Source organism: Salvia hispanica, chromosome 3 (genome assembly GCF_023119035.1).
Source record: "Salvia hispanica cultivar TCC Black 2014 chromosome 3, UniMelb_Shisp_WGS_1.0, whole genome shotgun sequence".
In the NCBI taxonomy this organism is placed as follows: Eukaryota; Viridiplantae; Streptophyta; class Magnoliopsida; order Lamiales; family Lamiaceae; genus Salvia; species Salvia hispanica.
Genome location: NC_062967.1, coordinates 6,063,081 through 6,085,539, shown reverse-complemented (window position 1 = coordinate 6,085,539; position 22,459 = coordinate 6,063,081). Strand labels below are relative to the sequence as shown.

At 37.6% G+C, this 22,459-nt stretch overlaps 5 protein-coding genes across 5 annotated transcripts; 1 reads left to right on the top strand and 4 right to left on the bottom strand.

Annotated features, from left to right (window-relative positions):
• Positions 1 to 1,910: 1,910 nt before the first annotated feature.
• On the bottom strand, positions 1,911 to 4,100 carry LOC125211159. The gene is made up of 2 exons (XM_048110871.1): positions 3,498 to 4,100; positions 1,911 to 2,028 (listed from the first exon to the last, which is right to left on the bottom strand). Exons 1-2 carry the CDS (start codon positions 3,983 to 3,985, stop codon positions 1,974 to 1,976), a joined length of 543 nt encoding a protein of 180 aa, XP_047966828.1. The 5' UTR covers positions 3,986 to 4,100; the 3' UTR covers positions 1,911 to 1,973.
• A 2,724-nt stretch (positions 4,101 to 6,824) lies between these two features.
• Positions 6,825 to 10,926, bottom strand: LOC125212127 (synaptonemal complex protein 1-like). Its single transcript, XM_048112201.1, has 5 exons — positions 10,561 to 10,926; positions 10,249 to 10,423; positions 8,730 to 9,949; positions 7,731 to 8,596; positions 6,825 to 7,565 (listed from the first exon to the last, which is right to left on the bottom strand). The coding sequence occupies exons 3-5, from the start codon at positions 9,910 to 9,912 to the stop codon at positions 7,221 to 7,223; spliced, it is 2,394 nt and encodes a 797-aa protein (XP_047968158.1). The 5' UTR covers positions 9,913 to 9,949; positions 10,249 to 10,423; positions 10,561 to 10,926; the 3' UTR covers positions 6,825 to 7,220.
• A 1,143-nt stretch (positions 10,927 to 12,069) lies between these two features.
• On the top strand, positions 12,070 to 14,695 carry LOC125211640 (PP2A regulatory subunit TAP46-like). The gene is made up of 9 exons (XM_048111518.1): positions 12,070 to 12,230; positions 12,304 to 12,426; positions 12,625 to 12,711; positions 12,837 to 12,941; positions 13,139 to 13,300; positions 13,420 to 13,455; positions 13,562 to 13,633; positions 13,918 to 14,198; positions 14,296 to 14,695. Exons 1-9 carry the CDS (start codon positions 12,135 to 12,137, stop codon positions 14,546 to 14,548), a joined length of 1,215 nt encoding a protein of 404 aa, XP_047967475.1. The 5' UTR covers positions 12,070 to 12,134; the 3' UTR covers positions 14,549 to 14,695.
• A 288-nt stretch (positions 14,696 to 14,983) lies between these two features.
• Positions 14,984 to 16,685, bottom strand: LOC125211132 (phytolongin Phyl2.2-like). Its single transcript, XM_048110836.1, has one exon. It carries the CDS (start codon positions 16,375 to 16,377, stop codon positions 15,592 to 15,594), a length of 786 nt encoding a protein of 261 aa, XP_047966793.1. The 5' UTR covers positions 16,378 to 16,685; the 3' UTR covers positions 14,984 to 15,591.
• A 657-nt stretch (positions 16,686 to 17,342) lies between these two features.
• On the bottom strand, positions 17,343 to 22,019 carry LOC125213649 (soluble starch synthase 1, chloroplastic/amyloplastic-like). The gene is made up of 15 exons (XM_048114304.1): positions 21,590 to 22,019; positions 20,530 to 20,888; positions 20,340 to 20,417; positions 20,036 to 20,160; positions 19,719 to 19,800; positions 19,223 to 19,396; positions 18,947 to 19,028; positions 18,775 to 18,866; positions 18,622 to 18,684; positions 18,449 to 18,538; positions 18,235 to 18,359; positions 18,053 to 18,161; positions 17,911 to 17,966; positions 17,772 to 17,811; positions 17,343 to 17,692 (listed from the first exon to the last, which is right to left on the bottom strand). Exons 1-15 carry the CDS (start codon positions 21,879 to 21,881, stop codon positions 17,534 to 17,536), a joined length of 1,926 nt encoding a protein of 641 aa, XP_047970261.1. The 5' UTR covers positions 21,882 to 22,019; the 3' UTR covers positions 17,343 to 17,533.
• Between the last annotated feature and the right edge of the window lie 440 nt (positions 22,020 to 22,459).

The following is a 22,459-nucleotide window of genomic DNA, read 5'->3' as shown; positions in this document are numbered from 1 at the left end:
CGGAAGGGAGATCGCCGGAGCCGGATATTGTGTAGTGTGGTGGGAATTTAGATGAGAGATTATGAGGAAAAAAGATGAGAGAATGTAGATGAATGATGATAGAATAGATGAGAATGTGATTTTTTTTTTTGTGTTGAAGTGGGGGTATTTATAGATGAAAATGTGAATTTTGGGGAAAAAAATTGAAAAATAAATTAAAAGTGGGTAGAAAGCGGATATATTTTTTTGGGAAGTGGGAAAATATTTTTTTTATTTAAAAATATTTTTTTAAATAAATTTCAAATTTTAAAAATAAAAAAAATAAAAAAACGAATTTTCCAACGGCTATGCCGTTGGCCAATCAGAGCGTGCCGCGTAGGGCTGCTCAGCGGCACGGACATGCTCTTAGCTAAGAGCAGCGCCGTGCCGCTGGCACGGACGGATGAGCTCTGTCCAGCGGCGCGGACGGACGAACAGCTCTATGAGCACCGCTGCGGATGCTCTAATCTAGGATGTAAACATTAATTGCATTATGGGATTTAATATTATGTCTAACTAGTTATCATAGCTTCCTGATCTTATAGTATAATAAATGTAATTAAATACTATAGTACATCGTATAAAAAATATTTAAAAATCATGGTAACAAATTCCTCGATTAAAAATGAGTACTCTCTTTACCGAAAAGTATCGTGCAGTTAAATCAATATTTGATCATTTGATGCTTCTCAACGACCCAATTGCTTGTTACAAATAAAAGTTGAACTTTGCCATAAATTTTGGTACTCAAAGATTGATGTTGGGAGAAAGTTGTGTGATTAATGCAATGAGTTTCGATACTCATAAACGTTATGTCACCAACAAAAATAGATGGATAGGTAGAAAAGTACGCTTGCTATAAAGAAATTGTATGAACATACTATAAATAAATTTGAATTTTGAGATAAAATCCATAATGTCTATGTGACTCTTTGTGACACGTGCAACGTGGCAAATTTGAATATTGAGATACCGACTAAACTTAACATAGTGTGTGTTGGTGTGTGTGTCATAATTTCACCCTAGTACTTAGGTAGGTTGAGGTTCATTTTCATTCTTTGTTCACCATTAATTATCAGTGATGGATGCTTGTCGTATCAGCTTTGCGCCTATGCGAACTTCCAACACCTGCAGCGATTTTTTCAATGGATATGAATTTAATCTAAAACACATAAGTTCCAAATTCATCAATCAATTTTGGCGATGATTCAAGTTGCAATTTCAAACATTTTGAAGATTAATCTATTCAGTTTGAAAATTCATCAATCAATTTTGATTTGAATGTTTACCCTTTCAATGAAGTAAGCTTCCATCAAACTGGTGAAATTGCTCCAAAAAAAGACCGTATTATGTTTATAATTATTGTTGTAAAGAAAAAGAGTCATATATTGTGGACCCTATAAGGAGTGATAGAGCTTAGCTTTATTATGTGTAGATGTGAACATAAAGTGTTTGAAGTCATGATTAGTAATGTGCTTAGTTTAATTAAGCCTTTTTGGGAGTGCCTCGGTCTAACTTAAATTAGTTCCATCACCACCGCCGTGAATGGCGGGTGGGACCCATCAGATAATCGCAAATTTGAGTGGACTTTTTTTTTACATCATTTTTATCGTTTTCTTCATTATTTGTGTTTGAATTCAATGCAGTCCGTTTCCTAATTTGGAGCTTAGCTACTAGGTCTCTATCCACATGGATAAGAGTCCGATAAAGTTTTATTGGGCCGTGAAAAAGGCCCAGCATTGAATTTGATAAATGAAATTGGGGCTTTCTCCTTAATCCAAGACTTCGATTTTGAAGGATTATATATAAAGTGGTTTGGGTTTCTTTAAAAACATTTGTTTGTCAAAGCATGTCACGCATGTAGTATTTCGTACATGCATGAGATAAAATAAGGAGATACAAAATTAAAATGCCAAAAAATAATAACAATAATAATGAATGGTCTGCGAGGAATTTCATCTTCTACGCCGCCATGGAATCGCCTGCTTAAAGCGTGCATAAATGTCTAACCTGAAACAAGTATATGTATACACATGCTAATTAATCTGATTTTGTGAATCTTATATAAAACACTTGCACTTACACATGCAAATCATATATATTAATGTGCACAAAAAATGTGACACTAATGTCAAATTGCAACGAGATTAAACACTTGCACTTACACATGCATGTAAATCATATATATTTAATTTTATAATAGTTAAATAAGTATCAATCGTCTTGGTTTAATCAACTCTATAGTTTTTGTTCTTATTTCCTAGAACAAATGTCAAATGGTGCTCAGACCACCCCTTTCAGAAAAAAAAAAGAAAACGAAAAAAAGATCTTAAAACAATCAAATTTGAGACCTCGATTTATCAACTTTCAATGCTATATTAAATAATTGAGACCTACCACTATCAAAAAGTCAAACTAATTTGAATTACCATTACTACAGTAAGTTAAAATGTATTGGCGTTACATGCATGGGACCCAATAATATCTAACTGAATGAATGAATTAATTAATTACGTCATAATCCTTCTTTTAAGTTATACTAAGATAAACTAAGTTTAGAAACTCAAACTAGATCCAGGCTCAATCGACATTGTGATAATTTTGCAACATATACATTCTACTATAACAAAAGATGGCGATAATAGAATGATGTAATATATGACTACATATTTGGTCAAATATTTAAAATGAAATCTATCCAGTAATTTCGTTCCACACCATATGTAGCTATAATTTCACAGTACATCATCGTTATAATTTTTAACCAAAGTGTACTTAATTTAATGTATTACAAAAATTATAGTGATAGCATAGTAGTAAAGGAAATGGAATCGCCTGCGTTCCAAAATTATTGCATAGGAATGTAGGGCTATGATTTTCCGAGTTGTATCCTTGACTATGACACATCAATATTTCGTTTGATACTATATTAAATTCGAATGCAGCCCTTGATAAAATAAAATTTTGAAAATATATATTAGTAGCATACAAATCTTAGTTACCTAAGTATATTAATTTAGCACTCCATACATTCTATCAAGCATTACTTTGATATAGTAAAAGGAATCACAGTCAAACATATTAAGCCTTGGATCATGAAAGTTAGAAGCAACGATATATAAATGTACTTGTAGACATAATTTTATAACATTAGTTTAGTTAATATTATCCTATTTGCTCATATTATAGCGGACACAAAACATTTATCTCATATTTATTCCAAAGTTCATTTCATATCTCGAGCATTATATTTTTCTCTTTAGAAATGAACACCACTTCAATCTTTTAATCATTAAATTCAAAACAAATACATATATTGTCGTTATGGGTGACCATAAAATGAACATTTATCAAAAATAGTTTTCTAACTAGTAGTATAACATTTCTCTATCTAATATACTTGAAAATAGTTTCTAAACTCCGTAACCCTAATTTAATTAAAGGCAACAAAAGAGAGTAAAATGGTGAAGGTGACTCACAAGTTAGAATTGAGGGTGCAGGAGAAATGGAACAAGCTCCGAACTCTTGTGATTCTTGGCATCTTATGCACTTTGTTTTTGTCACGCATGAAAAAATCTCCCAGCGTCTGCGAAAGGTGGAAACTACCCTTCTCCTCCTTCCACCTCCTCCTCCTGGAAGCGCCGCAAGAATAAGCAGTAAATCTGCGGAAGGAGAAGTCGCAGCATGCAAAAAGCGAGGCGTATGGGCCGTGGAAGAGGGCGGGGGGCGAGGGCATTATGGTAAGTTCGGGCAGCAATCTAGGAGGCAGGTCCAAGGCCTCGACATGGGCGGGAATTGAGAACCTAGGCCTTCCGGGCGCCTCCTCCCATTGAAAAGGGATGGAAAGCGAGGGGTGGAGCGGCGGCGTTAGCATTTGTATGGGGAGCTTTGGCTTGCATGGAAGCCTAGACAGAGACAGCTTCGGAGTAGATCGTGCCTCCTCGTAATCCAATCCTCCTAAACCCATCCCACTATCTTGCTATTGTATTCTATTGTTACATAAAACTCACTATATATATAATATATTCACTCACTCAAACGTTCGTGTATGTATGGCAGTATGGGGGTGGTGGTGGGCCCCACTTGTAATTCATGTAAGTTAATTGAAAATTGAAACCCATATTCTTTTTTTCTTCTTCTAATTATTGCTACAATGGTGATGACTCTTATTCCTTTTTTTATTTATTTAAAGTTCTTAAGTTTCCTTTTTTTAATTTTTGCGAATTTTGCATTTCATGAGTACTGGACTCTAATGCTACACCATAAAATATGGAGTAACTAAATACCCTTTTGCCTAATCCAATAAAAAGGACAAATATTTTTGTTTGAGAGGGAGTCCAAGATGTAGTAGGATTATATCGGTGACAAAGGTGTTAATGGTAACTTATGTGGGAAAGATCCTTGGTCGAACTATTATCTGGCGAGTAAAGGGAGGAGGATGTAAGTCATGTAACGGATTGTGAGTTAGTCCAACTACTTGGCGATCTTAAATGACTATAATGGCCCTTTAACATGTGCAAAGTAAACTCGGGTGGCACGTATATAATGTATTTGGATTATAATTCAAGATATTAGTAACGTCCAGACATGAAAGGTGAAAGAAGAATTGTTTTTTGTTTATCATGTAATACAAAAAATTAGAGTGTAATAGGGATAAGGACTAGTTCAAGTGGCAAAACTGATGCATCACAATACTCTTGTATTCTCATTTCTTATGGCCTTGTTTGAACTTGTATTGAATTGAGGGTACATTATTGTTTATGATTATTATCTAATTTGATAATATAACATTTAGCCTTGTGACATTATGAGCATTATACGTAAAAAAATATAATTAAGAAATGTCGTAATTTATTGGATGCTGGTTGCATATATGAATGCTGCTTTTTCCTCTTATTAACTATCAACATGTGATGACTTTTGTGACCACTGTCACCTAAATCATAATCTACCAAAACTAGCCATTAATTACTAATAAAACATTGCACCTAAAATTCGGAAATACATAAAGCGTTTTCGCTAGTGTTTTAGGAATAAAAGCAAAACACAGTTGATAATCACTTAAATTATTTCTCATTTCTACACCCACAAACGTATACTTGTATGAATGGATGAACATTTCTTACTATATTTAGTAGTACTATATTACCGAATTTATATTAATTTTGGTCGTATATATTTCTCAGCCTACAGCAATCTACATTGAACAACTCATTGTTCCTGCTAATCTCATCTGGTTTTGCCTTTACTTTTCAGTTTTTTCACTCAAGTTTCTTGAATTCTTAATTAAGTACTTAAGTATATATAAATACACACACATTTAGAGACTCATTCAAACACCAAACATGAAAATTTATCAAAAAAATAAAATAAAATCTACATTCAAATTTCACCTTTATTCTTAGTATCTGTATTTGGATGAACACCATTTCACTCGAATATATATATTATTGATACAACTTTTTTTCCATGTGGTATCATTTATCAAGATGATATTTTTTCTCATTCACACAACACAAAGAAATTTCTCCACATATTTATACAATATTTTTGTCAGTTTTTCATCCCAAACATTGGTTGTGCTGACCTGATGCTAAGACAGCATGTGGTGAGAATTAAGCCCCTCTAAAAGCATGTATAAGACGAATAAATGTATATTCACATATTCACTATACAATCCACATACCACCCTGTTCATTCTTAACTAAGTCAAGCATGTCACATCATACAAACACCATGCTTTTTTTTTTCCACAAGGCCATTAATTTATGATAAATATCATTTGCAGTGACCTCAAAGCAAGACTTTACTTACCTGGCCATTTGAGTTTACCTAGAGATAGGGAGGGAGCCCAGTTCCAGTTATTAACAGCCTGCAACACTCTACTTCAATGCCAAGTCAGTTATGATTGATCCATATAGGTCGTTGATAAGAGGAAACATGTATACCAAGAGTAGCAGACTACCTTATCTAACTTGGATTTTGATGGTGTTTACAGCCACAATTTGATAGTGTGTATCATCCTACTGGTGCAGTGACTGTAAAAAGAATACATAACATATCAATGCCAGTACCTTCGTATCATCGCATCGTTTTTGCTGATCCTCAGATGGTAAAATTTTTAATGGGTGATGGAAATATTTTGTCAGGTGTTGATGCAAGGAAATGCATGTTGAAGGTAATTTTACTCATATAGGTTCTTGAAAATTAACATGACATGAGTGATTCAAGAAATGATTTAATAAACAAACACACGCAAGATTATTTCAGGAAACTTGTTAAATGAGTAGTTGTTGGAGGTAATCACATGTATTTATGCATTTTAAGTAGCTGCTATACTAGGTAGATGTGGTGCTGGCGATGATGACTTTAACTAATGGCATGGGGTCTAGAAAGTTCAGAAGCCTCGAGAGATTTACAATTTAAGGAGACATTTCCAACTAACAATTCAATAATTTTTCCATCACACTCATAGTTTCTCTCTTCTGATGCATAACTAACTAACAGTGGCAAAAGAGTGATATAAAACTCAAGACCATGGATATGGTTTTGATCTACGATTAACTAAGGCTGCTATTGATCGCTGCAAGGAAGATGTTCTTGTCTTCTTTATGCTAACTAATCTACATATATGTTGTTTGACATAATTCATTGAGCATGCTTTGTTGCTACACCAATGAGTAGAAAAAAAGTAGATCGAGAGCTATAAAATAGCAGCTAAGCCCACCCATTGCAGGAACACAGTTTTTCTTCTCCATTTGCTTGATTACATTGCCCTGAAAGACATGGAAGAGAAGGAACCAACAGAGAAGAAAAAATGAAACATATATTAAAACGAAAAATATTATCTTGATTCAAGAAACAATCTAGCTAAACAGTTGACCATCCTTAGTAACATGGACTGAATAGCCATGGTCAATCAAATCAAATCACCAATCAATTAGTGTGCCTATCTTGGCACATTACTATTTTGAAAATGTTTAGTCCGAGGATCACTAAGTATGTAAAACATAATTTCATTAGAATAACTTCATGCACATGTGAAGTTTGGCGGACTCACTTCCATAACTGAACAGAAAAGACGAATAAACCCCTAGAAACCGAAAAGGAGTAGACTATGGTGTTGTTACATTAGAAACTCTACAGTGAGACATAAGGAACTATTCTACGGTCTCGTCTTCTCATTATTAAAAGTTTCCATGCTATTTTTTAACATGCATGATACCATCACATGCCAGGGTTCCCTCAAGATCCCCAATAATCCGAGATATTCGGACTTCAAGGCCCCTCTGAACTTCTCTGAACAGTGTTATGATACTATCAGCAAATCGCTTCATGTCAAAGCTCTCAGGCTGATCAATCTTTTCTGCAAAATCAAGAAATCCAGTGGCAATCTTAGCTTGAACTTCCACTAATTTTTGCCCTGTCGCGACTATATGCCTCTGTAATTGGAAGGTTTCTTCAAGAAAGTGCTCCAGCCTCTTTGTTTCATTGCCTGTTCTAGCAATAGCAGAGCCTCTGCAGCTCAGATTCAGGTTCTTCTCATCCTGCACATTACAAAAATAAAATACCATTGACTTGCTTAGGTGACCAAATTGATGTTGTAGGAGTAGTATGCTTAGAATTCTTTTAGCAGAGCACACTAAAATCTAGATTTGGGTTATTACATAAGTAAAATTAGGTCAATTATTTTATAATAAGGTGAGTCATACCATTCTTTGACAGAGATCATCAATTTTCCCCTGAAGGGACTGGTATCGATCAACCTGCTTATTTAGGAGGGAAGTAAGGGCATATAATCCCTTTGCTGCAACATCCGCATTGTTGTTTTCGCTGTTTTCTTGCTTCCCCATCAACCTCTCGAGCATTAGAAATTGCTGCTTAAGTCTCTTGATCTTGTATGAGACTCCAAGGGCATGAATATCCAATTTCAGTGTGGAGTTTTTCTTCTTACTTGATCCTTGACCTAGTGATGTTGTTGTTTCCACATTTGCTGCATCATCTGGACCACTTCTTCCCTGCCTAACATGATTAGGATCCAGGGATGCAACTATATCCTTTAGCTGCTCATCAACCGTAATTTCATGCACCTTTTCATTCTCGACTTCTTGAGGAATTTCTTCTGCTGTAACCTTCATGTCTTGCCTTCCCTGCCCCGGTTTCCTTTTGATGACCTTGACTCTCGACCATACCGTATTATGGTTCATGGCTGCCTCATGTAGAGTGGATTCAAAGTTCAATTTCTGGAGGTTTGGAGGATTGAACTGCATCAGTAGCTGCTCTTTCAATGCATGTAATTCTGTCTCGCGATCCAGCAGTAGAGCTTCCAGCCTCATATTCTCCTTCCTCAGCTGTGTAATCTCATGATCGATCCCTTCAATGTGTGACTGCAACCTCTTCACTTCCATTTCCATGCTCAACAAACGCCAACGAAAAGCTTCCAACCTTTCATCCTTGAGCCTCAGTTGATCCACAAAAGCATCTATTTCAAGGTTATGCCTTTGCTGAAGTGCAAATTCGTATTTCACTGTTTCCAAGTTGGCCCAGTTCTCCAAGCGCTTAACATCAGCTAGAGACTCTAAAGTTTCAAAATGAATTACAAAAAACAAAAGAACTAGTTACAAATTCAATAGGCGCAAGAGAACTAAGAGACATTAATATGCTCAATACAAGTATTTTGAAAAAGCAAGTTTCATGCTTAGAGATCTTACGTGGCTCATCAGTTCGCCCAGTCAAATATGGGTCGTTAATAGGCTCAATAGCTTCTGGTTGCTCAAACTTGCCATAATCAGTCTCTGATGCTCTATGGTTTCCAGCATCCAGTGATGCCATAACTTTTAAATGCCCTCCTTTTCCACCCGAGAATATATCCGACTTTACACTTATATGCTTGGACAATATATTCCTTAGTAAATGCCTATCATGTTTAGACTCAGATATTGCCTTCCGTCGTGCTGCTTCTAGATCGGATTGCTGTCTGTTTGCCTTAGATGATTTTACTTCCTTTAAAAGCTCAGTCATATATACTTTAGACTTTCTCAGCATAGCCGACAAAATTTGATCTTTCTGGTCCAAATCTTTACGCATTTTAACAAGCTCTATCGAAAGTTTCCGGGCTACCAAGACAGCATGCTCTTTCTGATCTAAAGCTGAATCAAGCTCTTGCTTTGCTACCTCAACCTGCCTTACAGCCCGACTCATCTCTGCTTCAAGCTGTCTCTGACTAGATACAAGCTCAATGAATGCCGTTTTATGCTTTAAGGTTTCAGTAGCATGGCGTTGAGCTTCACGCTGTGCGTTCTCTCTCATCTCTTCTACAATATTCTCAGCCTTCTTCACTTTTCCATCAATTTCCACTCTCTTGAGCTCGACTTCCTCAATGGATTTGTCCTTCAAATGCATAATAGCTTCATTTTCCTTCAATTTCTGATTCAGTTCAGCAATTGATCTTTCACTCTTCATCTTTACAACTCTCAAATCATTCATAAGGCCACCAATTTGCTGCCTGAGCTTCTTTCTCTCGTCGGACCAGCTCTGCTCCCGAGTGGCAACTATTCTCACAACTCTCTCATTGGCTCTTGCGTCTTCGCTTCTTCTCTTCTTCAATTCCTCAACCTGTTTCTCTGCATCCTCGAGCCTCTGAAGAAGCTCTGATTTTCTACTTTTTTCCATGTCCCTTTGAACCCGCCACACCAGTAATCCTAAGAGATGGCTACTCCCTTGAAGCATTCTAGTTCTAACTAGTGACCACTTATCATCACATAATTCAGGCTGTGGAAGCAGTCTTAGAGCAAACAACGCACAAGAAACACCAAACAACATTGGATACACCGAATCGATACTATCCTCGGATACAACAGTGATAGAACCTGACATCCCCTTCTCATCCATCATCAGACCATCACCCAAAAATTACAAAACCAGCCCAATTCTGAACAATGAAGTATCGCAATCAGCATTTAAGAATTACAAGAATCAGCCTCTTCAAATGTTAAATTTCAAGAATTCACAGGCAAACATACCACAAGTATTAAAGTTCAATCACACCTAAAGATGAGAGCACAACGTACAAAAACATAAAGTACTAGCATGAAACTCTTTCTAGTCAAGTTAAACATAAAATCATCACAAGAAACGATATACCGGAAGCAGAAAATGAAATCAAAATATCCTCTTAAAACAAAAACACAATTTGAACTAAGTGTGAATCATCAGCTAGAAATAACTTACAAGAACTAAGGCAGTTTTCTCTTCAAGCACACTTCTCTTCTATCTCTCAGCTAAAGCAAGAGCCCTCAATTTCCTTTTCCAAGTAAACCAAGCAGTAGAATTGGTCTAACTGAAGAAATTAATCACTGATAAAACGTCAAAAACATGGCTTTCTCCACGTGTGAGCTCTGAAATTCTGTTAAAAAGTGTTGAACAACAGCGTATAAGTGGCAAGGATCAAAGGAAAAAACACACTGATTATTCACTTATGATTTTCTAGTTTTCTGAGCTGGCCCATAAAACCCATTTTTTAGTAACATGTTTTTTCCTCACATTCTCTGATTCAGTTGATGTTTCTGAATGTGGCGAACCAGATGGGCCATATTATTGGTAGTTGCATCAAAACTGACACTCGAAAATTTTGAGGTACGAGACAATGCTATATCTTTCTGGCAATTTATCAAACAGTTTATGTGTACTGACACAATCCAGGTTGGCTTGGTTGTCTATCTCTCTCTACAACCCCACAACATGGAAATATATATGCAAGGAAAATTAAGTCTTTGATTCTCAAAGAATATTTTCTCATCATTGCTATGATTATTCTCTTCCTCCTTATGTAGTTTAATTCCTAATAGAACACTGTTTTCTAGAGATGGAAATTTGATTGGAATATAGTCCAACTAATATCAGTTTCGAGATAACGGCATTGGCTTACTACATTGAGCATTGCATTAGTTTCAGATTTTTTATTTTTTTATTCCTAAATTTTCAATTAAATTAATTTGTGAATAAACAAAAAATAGTAGTACTACAATTTTCATTGAAAAAGAAAAGCACATAATTGAAATAAGTAAACGTTACATAAATAAATTCTAAAATAATAGTACTTCTTATAAAAATTGGATGAATGGATGTAATATTTGTAGATGATTTTAGAAAAAAAAAGTTACAAATTATACCACAAATTAATATAGACTAACACAAATGTACCCACCCATCTATAACAACACGCTAGCACTGATGTTTATGCTCAATATAGAGTATGCAATTATAGATGCTCTTATGCATCACAGGATTTTTGCCAAAAAATGACACGATATCTCATTTATTTGAAATAACACAACAACAACAATCACCACATGCATGTGGGTGAGTTGCTTCGTACCTCCACATATGAGATTGATCCGTACTCTACACTCAGTGAACGTGGCAAAGGTATAATAATGGTGTGAATAAGAAGGGGGGGTGTGACACTAGAAGCCAAATTTAATGAAATTTTTCGGCTTTCATGAGTGACAAGCAAGGGTGCTAGTCGATCCTTGACCCCAAGATATTGGCAACAACCAATTATTTTGTCTGTATAATTAATTTGCTTACTGATAATCCAAATTATAAATATGAATTTTATTTTAATTTTTTTTTGTTGTGTAATGATAAAAATAATTATTAGCACCTCGAATTGTTGGGACGGGCCATGCAATAAATTGGAACGATTGTTGGTACCACTATCATATAACTTACCACGTGCCTTAGCAATTCAAAGGACTGATCTGTGTCCCATTCGATGCAGCCGATATTGAATTTTTTTAGGTACATTTAATGCGACCATTTCCAACATCAGGTTGAACTTATTTCCTACTCCTAGTAAATAATGTTATGTTTCTACTGATATTTTATTTTTTTTTAAAAATGGATCTGGATTTAAATGAAATGGGCTGTAATTCTTTTAAAATGAAAGGGCCTTAATGGGCCATTTAATCCAATCATAAAAATGGGCTTAGCCGAAACGCTACTGGGCTAGTCACTAAAATACGCCCCGGTGGTGCACGATTTCTGTTTCACTAGCACCTCCACTTTTAATCGATTGGCATAGGCGCCTTCTAGATTTTGATTTGTGGTTTCCGATGGTGGAATTGAACATGGACGAATTGTCTCTTCCTCGAATTCTCGAGCAGGCTCGGAAAATACACCAAGCCGCCTCCGATTCTTCCGTCGATCAGGTTTCCGTTGATTGTATTCACATGCTTTGGATCTCAATCTGGATGAGCTTATTGAGTTACTTTTGATGATCAGGATACTGTGAAGAAAGGTTGCGAATTGTTGAGGAAATGCGAGGAAATGATTGGGAAATTAGGGCTGTTTTCGCTTAATGAGACGAAAGAGGATATCAGTACTGCAAATCTCAAATATATTCTCGTAAGTGTTTTTTTGCAGCATGTTAATCAATAAGTATCTTGTTAATGATTTAACATAATTATTTCGTTATTTGACACCCAAAATGTCAGCATCACATTCTTTTTTGAGAGAACTACTACCTGATAGCTGAAAGCTAATTTAGGAGTACCAATCATAAATCATTCTTATGTGTTAAGCTGATAACTTTTTTTCATACAGGTTCCATATTATCTTGGTGAGCTAACTGAGAAAATTTCTGAGGAAGATAGGATTGAAATCCTAAAACTTTCACAGGCCAAGCTGAAGGTACTCATTTTTTGTGAGATCACAACCAATGATTCTCTGTGTTTCTGGTTTTTGTTCTGATCTGGATGTGGATCAGTAAAGCTATTCATATTGTAATGTTGGATTTGTCTTTGCCTTGCTATCAGGAATTTTTCTCCTTTTGTGAGGCAATGGAGCTTGTACCAAAAGAAGAACTAGAATCATTTGTCGAAGCTACGGGCAAAACATTTGCTGATAAGAGAGCTCAGAAGGTAGGTTTAGATATTTACTACTTTAGGAACCAATTTACTGTGTATGGCTCAATAATTTAAAGCTGGAGGATTTTTCTGATATTCTACTAATTCTTGTTTTAACAGAATGTGATGATGTATAACTGTACTGAACTGGATTGATTATCTGTTGGCACTCTGGTAGTAATGTGGCCTTTCTAACTATATTTGGTACTCAGATTGCACGCTTTAAACGTCAGAAAGCTGCTGAATCAAAATTGCTTGAAATAAGGGAGCGGAAGGAACGACGGGGCCGTTCAACTAGGGCATCTGCATTATCTACCCCCGTTGAGTCCGGCGAAGAGGATTTTGATGACGATGATGGGGAAGAGGAGAGGGAGGTCTGTTTGAGTCAAGGGTTGTAGACGTGTCATGGATATTGTTGCTGTATTTTGGTCTCTGCTTGTCTTTCTTCTGTCTCATTTCTTTATATTTCCTGATATAATGATTTTCTCCTCAGGCATGGCTGACCACCATCTCCTTGGCACTCTGCAAGGTTAGTATGGAATTCCAGTGTTAATAATCAATTTTTGGTACTTTTTATGTAGACATAGACTTCCCACCAGTGTTAATAATCAATTTTTGGTTCTTGTTCGTTACAGGCGTTTGATCTACTGGAAATGTTGAAGAGAGAAGAAGAGATGCTCCTTTCTGTTAGGGAAAGACAGTCAAAGGTATCAACTTGTAAAATGGAGCAACTTTAGATTTGAGAAATTGCAGTTATTGATCTAGATTTCAGAACTGTTGGATTAGTTTATTGCATCCATATACAAACTCATGTTCCTTGCAATGTGTTCATAAATTCTGCCTCTTTAGTTAGCTTAATTTCTTCCAGAAAGATGACAACATCAAACTGCTACATGCAGATTTGCTTGTGTTATCTTTGTGTAGCATATGCAAAAGCATTAGGAAATACATTTGAATGCAACATATCTTTTGTGGTTACTCTCTTCCGCAGGAAGGGAATAATGAGCTTGCTCAGTCCATTCTTGATGAGCGTGCTGAAAAAGCAGAAGCCTGGCATCGTGATGCAGCAACAAGGTCTCGATTTACAAAACCTGCAATTCCAATCACCTGTGCTACTTTTGCTCAAGATGTGATTGAGGGTAGAGCGACGGTGTCACAGGCTCATGAACACAAGCATCAGCCGATGCTATTTGGACCTTCAAGCCTTGTCTCCAAAAACCCAACAAGTGAGAGGGAGAGAATCGCAGCTAAAGTTTTCCAGCCTCACTACAGGTATCTTAGTAATCACAAATCTGAACTGACAATAAAAAAGATGGAAAACTGCTGTGGTTCCTTGAAGGAGATCTCTGAAAGTTATTTTAATTGACAGATTACCAACCATGAGTATAGAGGAAGCTGGGTTAAAGGAGATGGAAATTATGAATAAGTGGCAAGAAGATACCAAGAAGTTCATTGAAGAAGCCAACACATCATGGCACACAGATAACAGGCTACAAAAGCCAGGTGAGGATGAAGATGACGAGGATGATGATGCTGCCCAAGATAAGGCAAGGGCCTGGGATGACTGGAAGGACGACAACCCTCGTGGGGCAGGCAATAAGAAGCTCACTCCATGCGGCTGATACTAATGTTACATGACTCCATGTAATCCACTAGTACAATATGTGACAATTTTTCTTCTCCAAATTTCAGTTTTGTCTAATTATTATTACTGTATTGTGATGTATAGTAAGCTTTATCTGATGAGTATAGAGTGTTGGAGAAACTCCCATCTTGCCCCATAAATTTATGATACTGAGACAAGATGCAATCAGTTAGGTTTTGAATTTATCTGCGTATCATCTCTATTAAGTTCTCAACTATAGAGACAAATACTACTAAGAAATTGATTTTATGGAAAATTGAAAAGCTTAAACATAAGACTAATTTGTTTATTTCCAGATTCCAATGTACTTCACCGCTGTATGTAACAATGAAGGAAATGGCACAGGTGAGAAACAGAGGATCCAATAAGCATAAGAAGATTGCAGGTAATCTCACTACAATAGATCAGAAACTGATAAAGCAATGGAAATTACCAGTCTCACATTTATACTTTAAAGTTGTGGCGCGATACAGATACAAGATCAAGACGAGTCAGAAACAGTTAGTCGCAATCCAAAAACATCTCACGCCATGAACCAACAAACAGAAAAACTCAATTTATACAAGACTCGAATAGCACAAATACAATCTCAGATCCTGCAACTCAGTTGGTGTTTCATCCCAGTCACAAGACTCACAACCAACCCGAGCAAAACAACACAGATTCAAGTTCATGTTGATTTTGTCCAAGCAACGCAATTGATCAAACACGAGGCCAAGATTCAAGCAAGCACACCACCACTCACAAAGCAATAGAGCTCAGCAACTAATCACGCGTTTGATCCACTACATTGAAAATTAGCTCCATAACACAGGCTGCTACACAGGGAATCCTATAAACGACGAGTTTGTATACACAAGAGTTTGAAGCACACAAATATACAAGGGAAACCAGATAGCGCATATCTAGCATCTTTGGATGATTTTCATTTCAATAAAGAAACTCAGCCAACATATTAGTATATTACCAGCTGAAGCAGAAGTATAAGCAATCAGCCAAATGTAATTAAACCAAGCTATTTCAGCTCTCCATGCATTTCAAGCCTCTGCAGACCCACAACCAGACAACAAACAAGATTGCACACGCAATCAAATCGAGCGAAAGAATCACCCAAACTTGCTTCTTCCAAACTTTCTTGGCCTTTTGATGGCAATTCAGTTCCCCGGAGTAGAGCCCTCTATTCTTATGCGAGGTAGGGCTGAACCCCGGGCTCGAACAGATGGCTGTGGCGTTGACACTGTTGTCATTAACCTCTTTCTCCCCATTTCTCCCACCAATCTTGAATTCTTCAAGCAAAGCATTCTTCATCTTAACAAACCCTTTGTCCCCACCAAGCCTGCTCCTTCCACGAATGGGGCCCGAGCCGCCATGAGAGCTCCCATTTCCCCCTATTCTCTGCCCCATTGGAGACTCAATCCCATCCATTTGATACAATGCCGTGCCAAGCAGCTGCCGGAAAATAGGGTTGAATTCGCCCTGGAAGCAATGAGAACTCAACCTGTCCAACTTGCTAACACCATTGAAATCCTTAACGAACGCATCCTTCACGCTCCCCAGAAACGCCAAACCCTCAGATTTCTCCAATTTATCGTCGTAGACCACGAAATACGAGAAGGGATCGTCGATCATGAAGGCGTAGGTCTTCGAACGGACGGTGTGGCTGAAGGTGGCGTGGAGCTTGGGCGTTTTCTCGAGGCATTTCACCGCGATCGCGCCGAGCTCGGCATCCTTGGAGTTGAATTCCGCTAATATGGAGGTCCCTTTCGCAATGCAGCAATAGTAGATCAGAGCTGGATCGGAATTCATAGCTCCGGAAAAGGGAAATTCGAGAACAAACGAGATCAAAACCCTTGTACCCCTTTCTCCGAATTCTTCTTTCTAAATATTTACAGAAGGAAGGAATCCAGATCCAAGTGTTGGTCGAAATTGGGGGAAATTGCGGAGGAAGAATTGAAATTGAGGGAGAATTGAGGGTTTGGAGGAGGTGGCTTAAGCCGTCGGAAAAGTACAAAATGGACAACTCCTTTTCCACCGGCCAAAAACAGATTCAACATTTATTTCTTTATTTATTTATCTTCATTACACTCTCTTTCCTAATAATCTTTCTTTTTTTGGATAATGTTAAATGAAATCATATTTACTCAAACTTAAAAATAGCAAAATTGCAACAAAATTTTGATCTTTTTGGGACGTGCTGATTAGTGTAATCCCAATTAGTGCAATCTGAGTCACCGCCGTCACAAGGCTAGGCCTAATACATTTGGTCTTCCAAAAATAGAACTTTATAGATTTAGTGAAGTTATCGCAACAAATATTGAACAAATTCACTTATTAGAAAACATTCATATGATCCAATTATGTCTAAAATCAATCAAAGCGTGAGACATAAAACACCAAATCACCAATCATCAGTTTTTTCAATATTTATTAAATAATTTTAATTTAATGCTTGCCAATCTATGCCCATTATTCAATATCTAGCTGAACTAAACAACAAAACCACCTCCTCTAAAATTTGATTTGTAACCATAACAAGAAATTTCAAATCAGAAGAACAAAAACCATCCCAAAATATTGTTGAATAATGAGTATATTGTGAGGGTTTGTAAATAGTTATCTTTGTTATACTTCTCATCACATTACCACCTGCTATTGACAATCCATTGTTTCATCAACATCTTCCATCTCTAGAGACTTAGCTTCAAGCAGAACTAAGCTTATCGAGCACAAACACAAGCACGTGTCGGAAGTTTGACATTGAGACGCAACACTCGAAAGAACGAGCTAGAGAGCTCCTACATTTGCTATGTTTTATATGTATGGTGTGACCATCCTCAGACGTAATAGCAAAAGAATTTTGAGCAGAATCAGCAACGAAATCCCCATTTTTTTTATTGCGTAGTGTAGCAAAAATGTGCAAGTTTTACCGCCTGCAAGCTGCGTTTTTTGTGTTCCTGCAGAGTCAGCCAGCATAAGGAGGATCGATGAAGGCCCAGCCGAAGACTTGCTCGTACTGAACTGCAGCGTTGTCCCACGACATGTTCTTCTCCATCCCACGCTTCATTAGTCCCTCCCACGAAACTTTGTGCTCTATGAACGTCGAAACTGCTATCCGTAGGGTCTGTAGAGACGAAATGACAGATGAGAAATCATACGATATCAGGGCGACCGTTCATGTATGATCATGAGATAGAACTTACAGTCAATAAACTTTCTTTTGTTAGAGGAGAAAATGCCCACCTATGACAAAGCCCAAGAATTTTCACAAGTTAAGGACATACAAAGATCTTGCAATTGAAATGGTTTGAGTCGGAAAATGTCGATGGAAATGACACGTACCCGGTACCTTCACCAGTGCCTTCATTCGCATATGGATCAAAAGTTTGAACCGTGTCCTGATGAATAGAAAGGTGAGGTGTCAAATCACTTTATTCGATAAACTGAGAAAAAAACGCTCGTAGACCGCAGTGGGTGATCTCACTCTAAGTCCCCCGGTGCAGTGGACAACGGGAACAGTGCCATATCTCATTGCATACAACTGGTTCAGCCCACATGGCTCGAATCTTGAAGGCATCACAAGTATGTCACAGCTGCAAAAGCTCTACTCATATCAACAAACAATTACTCACATAGGGCAATCAGTTAGATTAAACATCAAATTACCCTGCTGTAATCCTATGAGAGATCGGGACGTTGAACCCAACCCAACCCCGATACTTGTCCTTATAAGTGGATTCAAGTTGCCTCATCCAGTCTTCATATTGTTTTTCTCCGGATCCGAGCATTACCTATAGTATAACAAGCTAGAGTTTAGTAACTTTATACACGTACAGCGATTTGCAGATATATCAACCGAACAAGGAAGTAGCAGTCTTACAAGTTGGACATCATCGTGCATAAGATCTGGGGCAGCTGAAAGAAGAATGTCGACACCTTTCTGGTAGTCGAGTCTCCCGATAAACCCAATCTGTGGAGACATCAAACTTTGAGAAAAACTTAGGCTTAAGTAACCCTAGTATTAACTAAATCATGGGAGAACTATATTCTCACCAGAGGAACATCGGGTCGGATTGGAAGACCGAGTTCTGCTTGTAGCGCAGCCTTACACTCAACCTGGAATGAACAGCAGCAGATAGTTAAGCTAGCTGTCATAGGCATACATTGATGTCGAAATAATATTAACAATTTTGGGAGCATCATAACCTTTCCAGAGAGGTCATCAATCGAGTAGAAAGAAGGAAGATGTGGATCAATAGATGGATTCCATTCATTGGTATCAACCCCGTTTGTGATTCCTGCAGGGTCGCATGTTATTATGAGCAGAACTGACTTGATTTGTTGATGCAGACATGTCATTATCATCGACACAACATACCTGTCAAAACTGATTTCCGACTGCTTAACAGCTCTTGCAACCCATATCCACCCTCGGGGGTGGTTATTTCCCAGGAGTAACCCTGCATGAAAAAACAAAAGAGAGTAATAAAATGTGATAATTACCAGAAAACAGGAAGGCGGTGAAAGTTGAGGACTTGGTTTAGGGTCAATGTGACCGAAGAAAACTGATACCACTCTTTGTAACTCCATAGCCTACTGACGCCTTACCCATCCCAATATGATCGATATCACATGATTTGTATCATAATATTACCTGGCTTACTGTCACTATCCTGTCAGCAGTGACTATAGCAGATTTCAGAACATTGACTGCTTCGCCAGGGTCGAGAGCATGTGTCCTCGCCCAAGTTGGGAAAACCCATTCTAGCGCCTTGTACCACCCAGGAGGCAATCCCAGATTCTTATACGTGACTGCTGGCTCCACACCCTGAACAATAAATAGATAGATCGTGTATTGTTACTACTAAATGAAGATAATCAATGTCATTTACACCTCGTCAGTCATCACTGTTCTTCAAACAAGGCAACAAATAAAGGTTTACAATTTATGTTGAAGCATGTGGGTTCTCTAATGAAATACATTGTGCTTGACCACATGCCTCCTCGTGTTTTTATACATCATTACATATTTACACAGACACTTGCACAAAGACAAGGAGTAGTATGCAAAAAAAGAACTACAGTAGTATGTAAAAATACCCACGTCCCTTTGTAACTCTCCAACTTATCTGACAAAAAACTGAACTCACCTGATGGGCTAGATTATGAATCACAATTATACTCCGTGCATCCTTGTATACACCATGTGGACGATATTTTGCAGCTAAGAGCCTAAAATCATTGAACAAATGGAAATCACAATTTACATCCACTCGAAGGCAAATTATGGTTAAAGAAAAACATTACTAATCATCATATGGTACTGTTGAAAGAAAACCCTTTCTTAGTCTATTTAGTACTTGTTAATCTGCTCATGTAGTAGTAGCTATGCTTAAGGCGAGAGTTATAAGACCTTAATAAGGAACCATGAATTGTTCATAAAAGAGAAGATGTAAAGGTCACGTACACAGGAACTAGGCCAGCATGCCAGTCATTTGCAATAAATAGACATTTTTCTCCATAAGTATACCCTCCCAGCGGCAGCACTAAGGGAGCCTCACAAGCTGCGTGACAAAGCAAAGTGAACCGGAACTGTTCACGAAAGAGGGTAAAGATTATAAAAAAAAGTGTATTGTTGTTATCGGATAGTATAAACTTGATACTGGAATTGAATATGAAGGCATATGCTCTATTCTTAATAAGATGCACAGACTCATCAATTACTTTTGAGTGCAGATCGTATTTATATATCTATGAGACCAGCCACTTACCTGATTATCACCAAAAGCACCAAAACTATCACCATATGGAGTCCCAGGTCGATGGTATGAGGGGTGGTCGACAAAGACCTAATATATGAAAAGCCAATGTTGGTTATGGCACAAGATATACAATTGAGCAAGTTAAAGACGGATATCTTTAGATACAACTCAATAATAGAAGATAGTTGAATCTATTTACCCAATCAACTCCAGCCCTGTATTCATGTAAGAATCCAACCTCCTGCACACCACCAAAGCAATGGATCTTGGTCGGCCTTTCCATATCTACAGCATTCACAAACTTTTTATCTGATAAGCCTCCAACCAAATATCGAGGAGAGACGACCATTACACGGTGACCTCGTGCAGCCAATGCTATAGGTAAAGAGCCACAAACATCACCCAAGCCTCCGGTTTTCGAATATGGGGCTGCTTCAGAGGTCACAAAAACCACATTGTAGGTGGTGGTGGGTGAAGTAGTATCACTAGTGTTGATTTCTTCAAACAGCTTATCCGCTTCAGCTTCTTGAGTTTCCAAGATTCTTTCATCACTGACTGCTGCAATCGGACATACTTATCCTTAGAACTTGGATTGCCATAATATTCCACGGAAAAGTTTCATCTAATTAAAATACCCTGAAAAAAGTACTCATGCAGCTCAATCCACAAAAAGAACCTAAAAGAACCTAAAAGAACAAGACACTACACTCTCTACTTCAGCTCTTACTTCCCAAGTTTCTATCTCATTCGAGATTTTCCTATAACGTTGTTCAATTATTCTTGATCTTGACAACGAGGACACAAATACTACAGCATGATTACAACCTTTTTCCACTGGAAAGCCAGAAATGGAAGAAAATGGAAGAGAAACAATGATACATAAAACTAAGTCTTATTCAAGCCAAGGAATCACTCTGTTTATTTATTTATGAGAAACATGAAACTGTAATCACACTAATATTTAACTCATTAAACCAATAGTATAATATCCACCAGCAGTTCACTGAAGATGAGTTTTTCTCGCCTACCACACATGCAAGAGAGAGCGACATTACATCATCATTATACAGAAAACGACAGGGATATTTAAGAAAGAGGGACATTAGACCAATCCCACTAAGTTTCAACAGCAGATTCATTTCAATGAATCGAAGTCATAAACCCATCCATACTCTTCTAGAACAAAAACACACACATAATTCAATATGAACTCAATTGCGCCGATGAAAAACTAAGAAGGATTTTCTCCCAATTCTGACCAGAGTGAGGAATCAAGTGAAAGCCAACAACAGAGCCAGTCCCATCCCTCTCAGCTCCCAGAAAAATTCCCTGCTCCTTCTCCTTATTCTGGGCATTACCGCTTCCCCTACTCGCAATCTCACCCTCTTCCTTATACGATCTCGCTCTAACACAAAAGGACCGATCTTTTCTCTTCCCAGATAACAAAGAAGCAAAGCCCACCTGCCTAACACCGCTAAAGCAATCAACGCCGCTGTTTTGAACCAATTTTACGGCGAGATTTCTCCCAGGGGCGATGTGCAGCGCCTCCATGGGAGGTGGAGGAGAAACGTAGAAGAGAGTAGCCGAGTCAAGAAGAAAGGAATTGAAGAAGAAGTGAATATGAAGGGAAATGTTGAGGGAACAGCGCACACAAAGTAGCCATAGGATCTGATGAAAGCGCGAAAAAAAACAGCTGTGTCATGAGAGAGGGCGATGGAACGGCGCCGTTTGGAAGCCTGTGAAATTTAACGTGTGACACGTGTCAAGTTATGTTGGCGATCATCTCGTGATACTGAAGCTGTGGTAGTTACACGCTGTCTATCTATCTATACTTGCTATTTAAATATATTTTGTTGTATCAACTTGCTAAATTCGTCCTATAATCTTTTGAGTTTTACATCTTCACAAGTTGATGCAAATTTCAGCCACCAACAGTCTCCGACAAATGGAGATATCATTGTCAAGTCCGAATTAGTATGGAATTCACCAAATATGCTAACTCGGGTTGGGAATAGGCCCGAATCTTACTTATGACCTTGTTTATTGAGTAAGTCTTTAGTGGAAGACTTATTTTTCTTGAAAATGGACTTCAATTGACTGATCAATTAGTAAGATCTAGTGTGAGTTAA